Source organism: Apiospora hydei (genome assembly GCF_038363865.1).
Source record: "Apiospora hydei strain CBS 114990 chromosome Unknown utg000004l_segment0_segment0, whole genome shotgun sequence".
NCBI lineage: Eukaryota > Fungi > Ascomycota > Sordariomycetes > Amphisphaeriales > Apiosporaceae > Apiospora > Apiospora hydei.
The window spans coordinates 5,522,746-5,536,057 of record NW_027117363.1 but is presented as its reverse complement, the minus strand read 5'-3'; the positions used below and the strand labels follow the sequence as shown (position 1 = coordinate 5,536,057).

The window sequence follows — 13,312 nt, the reverse complement described above, 5'->3', positions numbered from 1 at the left end:
AGCACGAATGTATTCCGTAATCAACATAAAAGTGCAGAGCATCTTCCGTGGGCTCAAACTACCTAGGCTTGTCGAGAATGCCATGGGAGATTAGGTACGCAAGTTGATCAGCCAGGGGCTACCATTTTAGGGACCAGGTCCTGTGTAGAGAGGGGGTATCACAACACTATCATCAAGTCACGTAGCAAGTGCATTAGCCGAACATGGAGTGGTGCGTAGTGAGAATAAAAGCTACACTAGAACAAGACGGACAATCTGAAACCACTAAAACAAGCTTTTGTGTGACACCGTCCCAATACAAAGCCCGTGGCTCGCCTTAACGGTTACCTCAACGATACCGCTAGAGCGTTGGGAACGGCACACCTGAGGGAAAACGACTGGGCAAGAGAGCGGAGAACCGAAGTAAAAAGCAATTCTCGAAAACCAGCAGCAGCAAATTAGCCACCTTCAAGATTATATCTTGGCAGGAGGGGCTAAAGCTCGTGCAGATCGAGGTAACACGTGCTTGGGGAGGCCAGGCCGTCTATTCCTCTTCCGAAGACTCCTCGTCGGCCTCGTCAAGCCACTTGAGGAAGGGCACGGCAGCGCGACGGATCTCTCGGGAAGTAGCAAGGTCACAGTGCTTCTTGCTGGCCTTGCTGCCCCACTTGCGGATGAAATCCTCAGAGAACAGGTCCTTGTCGTACAGCTGATACAAGATCTTGTTGGAGATGACGTCGGCGGTCAGCAGCTTGGGGTGGTCCTTGCCGGTGGTAGCAAGGAGGCGCTCAATGCCACCAAGCAGGGCCTTCTCGTGGCGCTCGGAGATCTTGCTTGCATCCTCCGGGTCCTTCACAAGCTGTCATGCGATGTTAGCAAAGAGCAGGAATAAAGTTTATAGGTTCATGGACTTACCAGCTTGAAGATGCCAGCGCGCTTGGGAATTTGAGCAACGATGTTCTCGTTGAACAGAGTCTGGGCAAGGACCATGACGGTTCGGTGCTTGGTCTCAATGCCCAGCTCCTTAGCTTTCTTGTAGACCTCAATGTCATCAACCTTGTCAATGCCTTTGGCCTTGGCCTGCTCCAAAACCCAGTTGCCAAGTTCGTCGTAAGCAGTGTTGCCACCACCTTCGCCTTCTTCTTCTTCATCCAAGACAAGCTTCTCGCGGAACTCGCTGGGCAGCTGGTTCTGACGAGCCTTGACGGCCTTCTCAGACATGTCAACAGCCCAATCATCGTCTTTGATGTCTTTGGGCGCATCAATGACCTGAGCATCGGCCGTGATTCTGCGAGTGAACTCGTCGTCGCTACCGGCATCAATTTCCTCGTCGCCAAGATCGTTGGAGCCGTTCTCCGAGTTATCATCGCCACCACTTCCACTGCCGTTGTCCTTGCTGCCATTGCCATTCTGCAAGCCCTGTTGCTTGGCACGTCGAGCAGCCTGGCGTTCGGCCTTGGTCTTCTTCTCCTTCTTACCCTTCTTGGGCTGGGTCTTCAGGATGAAGTTGATAAGGTTGGAGTGGGGAAGAGGTCGACTGCGGGCACCGCAAGCCTTGCAGTCCTTGCGGACAACGTCGTCCTTGATGGTGATATCGGTCTCGGGGTTGCCGCAGTCGTCACAGAGGACGTACTTCTCAATGAAGGTGAAGAGAGACTTCTGCAGGACCTCGGCGTCATGAGAGCCGTTGATAATCCAACGATCATCCGGGGGTCGATGTTGGTTTGGGCACCAAGATCGAGACCAAACCACTTGATGACGTAAGAGCCAGGGCGGGCAAGGGACTGAGCAACGCTGCTCAGGTTAACGACAACGGTCTTAATACCGTTACCCTTGCCTTCAACCTTGACCTGGATGCGCTGCATCTTGTAACGATAGAACTTATCGTCCCCCTTCTTGGGGTTGATGGCCAGAAGCTCAACCATGGTTGCGGTGATATTCTGAGAAGCGGCTGCGAGAAGCGGAGGGCTTGTTGGTGCTGGGGTCGAGTCTAGGTTGACTCAACGGGCGGTGGAGAGCTGAGAACGTATTGGCGATGCGTAGACAGACTTGCGGTAGTATCCCGAGACTTAACTAGTCATCTGCGGAAGGATACGGCGGTTGTATGGTGGGCGCGGAGCGGATGGGACAAGCCAGGCTGTCAGTAGAAGAAGCGGGTATTCTTAGCGAACATAGGGGAGACTGGAAGGATTGCCGTTGTTCGTGGCGTTGGCAGGCATGAACTCGAGTGATGATCAGGACTGTGGGGTTCAACCGAAGGAGCTGATGTGAGGGCTACAAGGCTTTCGCGGTATGCGAAACGACTGCAGCTGAAGAGGGGGATGGTGTCTAAACACAGCGGTCTTTTCGTGCTGATACATAAACAGCAATGTATGCGGAAAACCCTTGTTATGTGGGGGTTCGATGGGATGTCGAGAGGGAGGATGGATCAACGGCCTTCGTTGCACGTTGACACGCTTTTTGGCAGCAGAGTTATCGAGAGGGCTGCGACGAAGCAGTGATTCCCAGGACGGGATCGGAGGTGGGTTGTTGGTTGTTGTGAGGGGTAGGGGCTTTGCCACGATGGATTCTAGAGTAATTCTTGTATGCGAATTGACTCTGCTGAACAGAGCGATGAGAGTGGTTGTATTTGAGGGGGAGAGAGGAGGGGAGGTGCTTTTCTGGTTCTCGCTTGACGTTTGGGTTGACCCAGGTGTCTTGTGTGAAGAAAAGAGAAGAAAAAAAGGCAAGGCCGGAGGTTGGGGGGGATTGAAGTCGAGAAGTTGGGGAGTGGTAAAAGTAAGAATTGATGGTGGAAGGATGAAAAAGATGGAACTGACTGAAGAGAAAAAGCCGGAGGCTCCATTTCTAATGGCAAAGGTTTTTGAGGGGAGGGGGTTTATGGGTTATTCCCGGGCGGACCAAAGTGACTGCCTGGGCAAGCCTGGGGCATAATGGCCTGAGAGTCAGCGACTGGAGTCTGGGCAATGGACAGTGGGCAGTGGGCAGTGGGCAGAGTACCTCCTAACCTAATGTTCTTAGACCTACAGCGGGCTGCTGCTGTGGGCATGGGCGACTCAGGGCCTGGCATTGGCCAGAACAGGTGCAAAGGAAAGAAGAGTCTGTTACACCCATGCCGGCCCGCTTCCCTCTATTATTAGGTCCTGTCAAGAGTACAGTCGCTATAATTTACCAATTACCATTATTCATACCTAATGTACCCTAAGTTTAGGTTAAGAGGCATGTATGTATCAATGTATTTGCAATCCTCCAGCAGAAGGTATGCATCGTGTTCTCGCAATCCCAGGACTAATCCATTGAATGTGATAAGTATGTTGGTCGCACCCCTAGGTAGCTACCGAGAGACAAACATCAATTGCACACGTACACACACCCCTCAAGCCACCATAGAGGCAGTAGGCAGTTGCCCGTGTCGTGTCGTGTCATCAATAACATGCTTCCGTTTGTTCGGCTTTGTCGGCCTTCCGGTCTTGTGTCATGGAATCTACATGTGCTTTGGTGCTCCATCAATCAGGATCCCCAAAGGAAAAAATTGAGACGGTTTCGATAAGTCGACTTCGCCCTCGGCACCGTCTTCCTTTGTCTGCCTACCTCCATTCACATATGTCCTTCGCCTTCGTAGGTATGTAAGACTAGCCAAAGCCGGTCCATGATGAAACATGCCAAACGACATGCAACACCTAACCTTGGGCCTACCTATGCCTTGCATCAATACCACTACCACTTGGGCATAGGCAGGCAACAGTTCCGTGACAGCTGTCGTTTTCGCTCTCTTGCGCCACTGCCTTCCAGCAAGTAATTCAGTCAAATCACAGTAGTCTCCATCTAGCCACAGGACAGTAATGGGTGGGAAACAGTCTAGCCCGTACTCCATTATGCCATACCCATCAAGTGGCAATGTCTTCCTGTGCATTGGCACCTAGATGAGAGGGTAAAAATCGCCCATTAGCTGGATCCTACTACACTGATATTCACCAAACGCCATGTCCGAATCAAGAACCGCATCACCCTCGATCCGCATTTATCCAGCCAGGGCAAATGCTCCATCTTGTCCACACCCATTATCTCGAGTCTTCTTCCCCGACCAGTAAACAACCACCTTAGTAAGGATCGCCGACAAATGCGATGCAATGAACCACCGGAAATCGAGACGCCACAGGGCCGATCAGTCTGTGCAAGAGGGTATAAAGAATGTCGGCCAAACCAAATGGTGAAAGAAGGAAAAGAAAACCAGAACGCCAGCCCTAGATCCATCATGAAGATGAAGGCTCCTCCTTGGATTGAGGGAGCTTCAGACCTGCATTCTGAGCAAGCTGTTTCCACACGTTCATTTCCCGGTAGATTCTGTCGCATTCTTGTTTGAGCTTATCATTTGATGCGCTCAGCTCCGAAATGGCTTGTTCGGTGAGGAGCTTCTCAATCGTCCATCTCTCGAGATTGTGTGCCTCATTCTCCTTTAGCTGTGTTATAAAGGAAACAGCACGCGCAAGAATGGAGCCCTTGTTCTTCTCACAACCAGGCACAATCTTCGCCAGCTCATTGATGCCCTCATTGATGGTTTCTCTTCTCCGCCGTTCCACTGCGTGAAGATATTAGCCATAGACCGAGTGGGGGTAGAAATAGGCGATAGTGCTAATCTATACGAACCTTCTTTGTGATTATCCTTGCGTAGCTTGTGCCACTCTTCCGACCCAACCGCCGGCTTGGGTCCTGATTGTGACATAAAATCGGCATTGGGAGTAGGTCTCATGCCATTTTGGTTCACCCCACCGGAAGTATCAGGAAGTCCATCCGGAGTATGCATCATTTCGGCACTGCCGTACGGATGGTGGTGATGTTCTGTATCATTTGCTGTTTGGGCAGCGAAAGTCTGCTCTGTGGTGGGCGGGATGTGTATGGTTGGGTACATTGATCCCAGAGCAGCTGCGGCTGTGCTTGATGCATTGGCAGCATCATCGGGCTCGTTATGGTGATCAGCAGCAGCTTGTTGTAGAGCAGTGAAGTCAGCAGCGCTGACATTAGCGGCAGCGGCAGCCTGTGCAGCTTCTACGGCACTCTCGACATACGAAGCTGCATTGTCGGGCTCTGCATGGTCAGACAGCGGTGCCGCTGGTGCACTACGTTTCGAACGCCGTGAATCGGGCGAGGACGACTCCTCAGGGAGCCCCCGTTTCCGCTTTTGACTGGGACTTGAGGGAGCCGACGGGCTCAGGTCCGCTTGCTCATGTGCAACAGCTTCGGCCATGGCGGTCAGATACGCTCGATCTGGTGGGCCCTTCAGCTGCTCCAGGGCCGCCTCGGTTGAAGTATATGCCGACTCCATAGTCGCTTAGCACGCGATGATGGATCAACAAACGATGGCACCTACTGTAGGCCTATACTGTGTTCCAAGGCCCTCCGTGGCCTACAGGATCCAAGGGCTTAGACTGTGGCCTGTTAGCACTGTGGCCCAAACTACATGTATACGCGATATGGTAAGCCACCATAGTAAATCATCACTGCCAACTAGCACATAGGGGGATGGGAACGAGCGATTCTCCCGACACTCGGATGCCATGGCCATAGCCAGCCGAGGAAACTGCTGCTATCGGCAAGCTGAAGAGAAAGAAAGAGCAAAGTGCTTGCATAAGGGGCAATGGTGGTGATATGCGATGGATATGGTAGCATGTAGCAGCTTCACACAAGCATGGCTGCAATCTAGCAGATACTATGCGCTTGTTCCCAGCGTGCTCGAATGAGGGTTGAAACACGAGTTCAACCATGAATGCACTGCCAATGTGGCGTGAACGCAAGGCTTTGTCATGCTCAGCACCACATCTGCCTTGGCCTTTTGGCTTACACAGGGTAGGCGTGGGCGCGGGCGCGTCGAGTCATATGTTGCAAACGCGCAGCAGTCCTAGCAAATGAAAGCGCCGGCAGGGCAGCATGTGAAGAATTTTGCCGGGTCCCCAGAAGCAGACAGTTGGCCGGATTGCTTTGGGTGCATGTTCCGGGCGGAAAAGCAGAAGGCAGCGATGAAGAGGAGATGGCATTTGGTGATGCAGATGATGGAAAACGGCACTCACCTTGCTTTCGCTTGGGGCCAGCCAACTGGCTAAGGGGATGGATCAAGTCAGATGATCAGAAAACACGTGAGCTCCGAGTTGTGTAGATGCGGCGATATCGTGGAGCTGGAGGGGCCCAACAACGGTAGAAATGCAAGATAGAATTACAAAAAAGAAGTTGGAAACGACGGGTGCTCGCCCGGGGACGGCAGGTTTGTACAAATATCAATTGCACCTCTTCCCGGGCTCGAAGGACTTGGACTCGGTAACAAGCTGGTGAGAAGCGATAGTTGGGGGAGGAACGATCACGAGGCAGTGGCACCGTCTTTCCCCAGTTGATCACTCCCTGAAGTTCCCTGAGGCAGATGGTGTGAGTCTGGCCAATCAAACCCTGCGGCTAGTGGCACGCCACACCCCCCCTCCCCTCGGAACAAAGACCGGTCCGGCTCCTATCAGAAACAGACTCATTGGGTCCCGACCAGTCAATTAGAATTGAGTCCTTTTTTTGAGGGTCACGCACGTCTTCTTCACACTGTAACCACCGCTGCAACCCTCCTTCGACTTGACGGGCAGCCTTGCGAATCATGGACGCGTGCATGCCTGCTACCTACAGGCGACGGTCCATTCCATCTAAGGCCATGCAGCCTCCCGTTCCAGTCAAGTGACTTCAAGTGACTTTGGGGCTGGTGGAGACCAAAGACACCAATGTCCATCCATGTATCATCACCACCTCTTACTGTCGGGTAGTACAAGTACAGACAGACCAAGGCTGCTCGCTGCTCGTCGCTTATCTCGGTTATTGCACCTCAATCAAGCTTCCGCGTCCCCTGGCGCCCTTCAGCGAGAGGGGCAGGCTCTATAAGAGCGACAGCCTCTCCAGCGTCTTTCCGCAATAAAGAATGTGATGACCTGTTTCTTGTCTCATCACATACCGCCATACTGACTACTGTAGGATAATCTACTCTCTACAGCTTTGAAGACCCATGCCTCCATGAAAGACACTTTCTACTTGCAATCTAGGTAGGCAACAGTCATTGGACCCTTGTCTATTCTTCGGGATTCTTGTGTGGGTTTCATGGGGTACTGGTACAGACGTGGCATACCAGTCAATCATCTGGAGAATGGGCAAGAACGGGTTGTCGGTGATATCAAAGATGCTCGGGTCCGAGTAATAACGTATAATGTAGCTGAGCTCCTTGCTTAACTTTACATCTATGGGACACGCATATTGGAACACTCAGCTCACACGAGACTGTCCCGGGATTCCAGCCCCTTTCAGCATCCTGTCATCATCGCCAGTCTCCGATAGAAGTAGATGGTCTCCTATAGGGCCGACTAGTTTGGTATATCGATACTTTACCAAGCAATCTCTCTCGATAGGAGACGAAGAAATCATGTTAACTCTGTCTCGCCGAGACTTTTAAAGTAAAGCATGGGTCGCTAGATAAGTATCAACGTGAGCTCTATTCTCCTGGCCAGGAGGTTAGTCCCGTTCATTCTCTCCATTCTCGTCGTCAAATTCACTGCTTCATTTGCTGGACGAACATCTGGAGTCAGGAGTCAGGGGCTGATGTGCATCATAGCTGCTAATCACCGTTGAAATGGCCTCCGCGTATCGTATCTTTATATAGAACAATGGTCTCGTCAAAGATGTTTGACCCCAAAATGCTCGTATAGTCGGTATCTCATGATAATGGAAACTTGTTATTAGCCCCCGGCATTTACACAATGTATTGCCTGCGCTGCTTGGTGGTAAGGACAATATCTACCGTACATCTGAGTGACTTGAATGTGCTCTGGGCTCGCACTCTTCATGGCTAAGCCTTGCCAGCTCCTGGGGTTGGAGTTTATGCGGTCCTCGACCTTGTCGTCGACAGCAATGCCACAAAAACAAACAGACACTGAGTTGCCCAGGTCTCGCCAAGCCTCCAACACGACACCATACTTGCAGTTCCTCCCACACGTGTTCGACAACCATGGCGCTCTTCATGGAGCACGATTTCCAGCTGTCTTCCTCACCAAAGGACGAGGCTAGTACGCGGGAGGCATTTCCCACCGAGCCGGTCTTCGATGCCGGGTTCGTCGATGCGACTGTTTTCGTAAGTACTATCAGCCACCCCACAATCATCTCGTTGAGATGCTATAATCATTTTCCTGACGGCTGCTCAGGACTTCCTGGAGGATGTAGACGCCATGCCTCCTGGCAAGCGCCTACAGCGCGTCCAAGAATACCTCGAGGAGGATATTGTTGAGCTGCGGGATACGGTGCGGTTCTCGTGTGATATATCCCTAGGTTTTTCTTTCCAAAAAGCCGATGATCCCATGTCGGCCATTAAGATCGTATCCAACGCAACCCGACGAGTCTCGTTCTGGGAGCAACAACTTCAGCAGCGCGTCCATAGTGGTTCGGTCCAGTACAAAGATCTTCTCCCAGCTCGGACAAGCCTTCACAGCAAGGTAGTGAGATTCATGCCCATGATGACAACCAGGAGAGCGAGATCGATGACACTGGAAGCGACCATCCCATGGACATATCTTCTGGAAGCTCCGACAATGGTGGCGGCATTATCACAGAGCAGGAAGAGGACATCCCAAAGAACCCGCCCAAGCCTCAGAACACGCCTGGCTTGCCTGGCCATCATCCTTGTCGACACGGGCACGCGATCAGAACCGCGGCTACCACAAGCTCCTCTATTACTCCTCTGGCTTCCCGCACTACCCCTGTTACTTCTGCGTCTCCCGCCATGGCCCCCCAGGGGAAGAAGAAGAGAAGCAAGTCGGAGAATGAAAGAGACAGAATCAAGAAAGCGGCCCAACGACTGGCATCTGGGTCTCCTTCTCTTAGTACGCAAAGTCAGCCTTTGAATTGCACCGTTGTATCTTTGCAGCCTCATCCGTCCTTGCCTCCCCGACCCCCGACCCTCTCAGGCCCCGGCCGGCTTCCGTAACTTCTTGCTGAGCTCGCGCTCCATGATATACAGGATTTTGGAGAGGAAAGAAAATGGCACGCAGGACAAGACGGATACTGGACGAGGTAGAAATGGGAGTTTGGTTTAGTGAGTAGAACGGTTGTTGAGGAAACCATTCATCGAGAATAGAAAACATCACCCGCGTAACGTGACTGATATGTGACTTATTTGTTTCGAGCAACACCACAGGTCCCTTCGACGACCCCTTCCCATTTTTGTTGCTCTGAGGCAACCATGGAATAATGAATCGGCGTGTTCAATTTGCCTTCCTCCCAGTCTGCTGAAATCGCAGGGCAACATCGCTTTGCTTACTCTCCTTCGAGTCTCAGTAACATTGGTTCTTTCGGCTCTACATAATATACGCATCGTCAAAAGCGTGTGGTCGATACGCACTTTCCATTTGGTAAGTCCATGTGCGAGCAACCAGCCCACGACTCGCTACGGCCCTTGTCGCTTAACTCCTGGCCTTTATTCCCCGACTGTCTTCTACGAAAGGCGTCAGGTAACAGATCCTTCTACTTCCCCAACCATATTCACACCAGGCAATCAACTTACATCCCATGAGTTAGGCAGAACGGTCCAGCACTTTTGACCATACTTAAAGGCATCGGCTTAGCACTTACTAGTCAGCAACATGGACCCTGCTGGAGAAGGAGTTGGTACGGAAGAGCCACGATACTCGGCAATGGAGCCGCGGCTCAACGCTTACTGGGTGGATGCAACTATACACGTAAGTATCATGGCAGCAACATCTTTCCACTTCGACTCTGCTTCCTGCTTCGAAAGCCATGGCTTACACACGCGCACGGCACATAGGACCTCGTTGCCGGGGTACAAAACGCGCCCCCGACGGAGCGCTCTGCAAAGGTCCGCTCGTTCTTGAAGGACGAGCTTCCTGAGCTGCGCGACATGATCAAAGCCCAATGGTTCCTAAGCGATGGTTGGTCACTCAGCGAGTATGGAGACATACAGAATAACTACGTCTACGAAGCCCTCGAAAGACTCGACGATTGGCGACTCAAGCTGGAAGAGAGAGCACGGGTCGACGAAGCCAACATCCCGGCCTACCTAGCTCGCATGAGACAAGCCGACCAAGACGGGGAAAACAAATCCCAAACAGGTTCCTCCAGCGAAAATGACGACAATCAGAGCCAGTCCACTTCAGCAGAAACCCCGGATGTTGTTCAACCGACTCTGTCCCAGGAAGACTCCTCCGGCGAAGATGGCAGCGTTGAGGACCCATCTGCTTTGGTCCCGAATGTTGATACCTCGCACTCGGCTCTGTCCCAGCAGGACTCGAAGCTAGGAGAAGCCGATGGTCCAATCTCGGGTGCTCACAGTCTTCCCACCCCGAAGCCCTCCAGCCCCTAGTCCCGACAGATGCAGGTTCTACACCCAAGATCGACCTCTCCATGAAGTCGCTTCAGTACACAGAACCAAAGTGGTGCTCTGCAGGCCACAAGACCCCAGTGGAAATACCCGGACGAATGAGCTGTTTGCTTCATTCAATACACCTCTGGCCCAGAATATTGACTATTGAGCAGCGTTGTAAGTGGGCCTCTTCATTCAATTCGAATAACAAGCGCTAATGTACATATTCATCAGGACCACATGACATACTTCTGGGACGTTTTCGTCCAGACTGCGGTTTGGAGGCGGCATTGCTCGCCGTATGACACGGATGGGATGGACAGGTTCAACTACGACTGGTTTGACCATCGATAGATAGCCTTAAATGAGCGAGTGCGTTACCAATGAACATTGGAAACTCGTGACATGACCAAAAGTGATTGGCTCCCTGTTTCTCCAGGATACCACCTATTTTCCATTGTGTGGTGCAGTGATTCCATATGTTCCAAGTTATTAGCTAAACTGGAAGGGGCGATTCATATGGATGTACAGTTGATTTAGCCCGTTACCATTAGTAATATCCACATGCCGAGTATTCACTGCGTGCACTTGCCATTGACATGATGGGTGCATCTGCCATTGTATGTCGCAGATCTGGCTGCATGTGGTGATTGCGCTGCTGTGAGATATGGGACCCAGGAGAGGCAGCGTGAAAACGAGCACAGAGGTCAAGTCATCTTGTAACATGATGGCTGGGCTCTTGTCCACCGTAACAAGGCCTCCAGAGCCGGATGCTTGCGTTCAACCATTTCCTCTTCGTGCATACTTACCTACGTTAAGTAAGTATGTATATTGCAACCCAACAGACGACGAAAGACGAGTTCTTATGACCGAAAAAGACCAGCCAAGGCAGTGAATACAATGTCCAGTCCCTTCAATGTTCCATTCCTGGCATCAAATTCGATCAGGTTGGCTTGGGATAAGTCACTTCCAATAAGGTCGGCGACCCACTTCCTTGCTCTCATTCTATCACCATCACCAACCATCACCAACCGTCACACCGCGCCACTCAGACATCCTTCGTCCAAACAACCTTCCGTTCATTATTTAACTCGGAGCGAGGGACTCGGTTTTGCTCTTCTCATTCTTCGTCCCATATAAAACGTTTTTCACACCGTAAATCTTCATTTTTCTGTCCGTTTCTCGCTCCTTGCCTGCCCCCTTGTCTCCACCATGGAAGCTATCGCCTCGCTCTACGCAGCGGCTGAAGCGCTTGCTGCTGAGCTCGAACGCACCCAGGAGGACCCCGAGAGACTGAAGAAAGTTGTTGAGGGTAAGACTCGCGGCCTTGTGTAAATATTTGGGCGGCTATGAGCAGGAAAAGCTGACTATTGGAATAGACAAGAACCGATTCGAGTACGAGGCTTGGAAGGCTGCCGGTTGCCCCAACATGGAGGGTAAGTTTTTCTCTGCTGCTGCAGAATTGACTGCCATTTTCTTTCCCTTCTAACTCCTGTAACGTAGCCAAGGACGGAGACGAGCTTCGCGAGTGGCGGGATGTCGGCTTTCCGATGTGGTTCATGATCAAGTGTAAGTTGGAACTGTCACACTGATAGCCCACGACCAGGTAGGGGAATAACTAACACGCGTGATTTCACAGCCATGAGAACCTCCGAGCCTGTACAGAACCAGGAGCAGACCATCTTCGGCGCTAGCAACCTGGCAGACGCCTCCAGCGATGCAAGCAAGTCGCCTGGTGTCACAGAGACTGATGCAGATGCCATGGTCGAGACTGCTTTTGGCCCCCGCAAGGCTATCGCCAACACCCCTCTGCCAGCAGGCAAAGACACCATCTTGGGTGGTGGACGGCTGGCCGAATACACGTTCGATGACGAATACAGAGAGAACCAAAAGACCTACATGGAGGCCAATGGTTTGAAGGGCCTGTCAGCTTCTCGATGGGCTTGAGCCGTGAGATAACGATCCATGACCCCCTCCGTAGAAGGGTCTTCCTATAGGGCATAACACAAGAGCGATCTGTCGTACTCTGCTAAAGAGCGAACGGGCTTCCATAGAAATCCATGAATGACAGATATATTAGCCCCTGCCTGATGTCACGGCTAACGAGCAAGTGACGAATGAGACTCCGTTCTATTGGTGAAACAGCATAGACCTAACTTGCTGAGGTATCATGCCCTATGTAGCACCCAAACGCCCAACCATGCAACGAGCCCAACCCTGACCTGAACTTGGTCAGGCTTACCAAGAACGCCGGAAAACACGACGGAGGGGAGAACTCCTCTACCATTACCAAGCGTCACTCTCCAACCATGACACCCAAGTGCCACCACCCATTGCTCTCACTGGCTCGCTCGATGCGGCGCTCCTCCCGTGGCCGTGACGACACGGGCGGTGTCCTCGCGGAGCTCGGGCATGGCCTTGTCCATCTCGCCGGCGAGGACGTCGCGGAAGCTGGCAAAGGCGGCCTGCTTGCCGCGCATGGTCTGGTTCTGGCGGCGGACGAGCTCGACGAACTCGCGCGTGTAGATGTCCGGGTTCCGGCCCTTCTCGACGTACTGCACCAGCTCGGGCGGGATGTGGGGCATGGCCTGCTCCGGGGTCGGTGTCGACGACGTGGCGTACACGGCCTGCAGCGAGGATTGAAGGGCCCGCAGCTCCGCCGCCAGCACGTCGCGCGAGGGCCGCGCGCCTCCTGCGCCGGCGGCCGCGGACGAGGAAGCCGGAGAGAAGGAGGAGTTCGGGGTGTTGTTGTTGCTGGACCCGCCCGCGCCGTTGTTAACGTCGTACGCGGAGACTTGGACGAGGACCTGGTAGAGCGACTGGATGGTCTCCTTGAGCTGGACTACAAAGCAAGGTTCTTCTTGTCAGCGATTGAAACTCTCGAGGTGAAGAGGAGGGAGCCCACTGACGCTCGACTGTATCTTGGTCGGCCCGTGCCATTGGCGCCAT

The 13,312-nt window shown here is 52.6% G+C and overlaps 5 protein-coding genes across 5 annotated transcripts; 2 read left to right on the top strand and 3 right to left on the bottom strand.

The window, feature by feature from the left end:
• Positions 1–523: 523 nt before the first annotated feature.
• PG997_004267 (uncharacterized protein) lies at positions 524–1,904 on the bottom strand (the record flags this gene model as incomplete). The annotated part of the gene is made up of 3 exons (XM_066808582.1): positions 524–838; positions 895–1,647; positions 1,680–1,904. 3 exons carry the CDS (start codon positions 1,902–1,904, stop codon positions 524–526), a joined length of 1,293 nt encoding a protein of 430 aa, XP_066672200.1.
• Positions 1,905–4,232: 2,328 nt separating this feature from the next.
• PG997_004266 (uncharacterized protein) lies at positions 4,233–5,302 on the bottom strand (the record flags this gene model as incomplete). The annotated part of the gene is made up of 2 exons (XM_066808581.1): positions 4,233–4,558; positions 4,627–5,302. The coding sequence occupies 2 exons, from the start codon at positions 5,300–5,302 to the stop codon at positions 4,233–4,235; spliced, it is 1,002 nt and encodes a 333-aa protein (XP_066672199.1).
• Positions 5,303–9,901: 4,599 nt separating this feature from the next.
• On the top strand, positions 9,902–10,363 carry PG997_004265 (uncharacterized protein; the record flags this gene model as incomplete). The annotated part of the gene is made up of 1 exon (XM_066808580.1): positions 9,902–10,363. One exon carries the CDS (start codon positions 9,902–9,904, stop codon positions 10,361–10,363), a length of 462 nt encoding a protein of 153 aa, XP_066672198.1.
• A 1,641-nt stretch (positions 10,364–12,004) lies between these two features.
• PG997_004264 (uncharacterized protein) lies at positions 12,005–12,310 on the top strand (the record flags this gene model as incomplete). Its single annotated transcript, XM_066808579.1, has 1 exon — positions 12,005–12,310. One exon carries the CDS (start codon positions 12,005–12,007, stop codon positions 12,308–12,310), a length of 306 nt encoding a protein of 101 aa, XP_066672197.1.
• Positions 12,311–12,702: 392 nt separating this feature from the next.
• On the bottom strand, positions 12,703–13,312 carry PG997_004263 (uncharacterized protein; the record flags this gene model as incomplete). Its single annotated transcript, XM_066808578.1, has 2 exons — positions 12,703–13,205; positions 13,273–13,312. The coding sequence occupies 2 exons, from the start codon at positions 13,310–13,312 to the stop codon at positions 12,703–12,705; spliced, it is 543 nt and encodes a 180-aa protein (XP_066672196.1).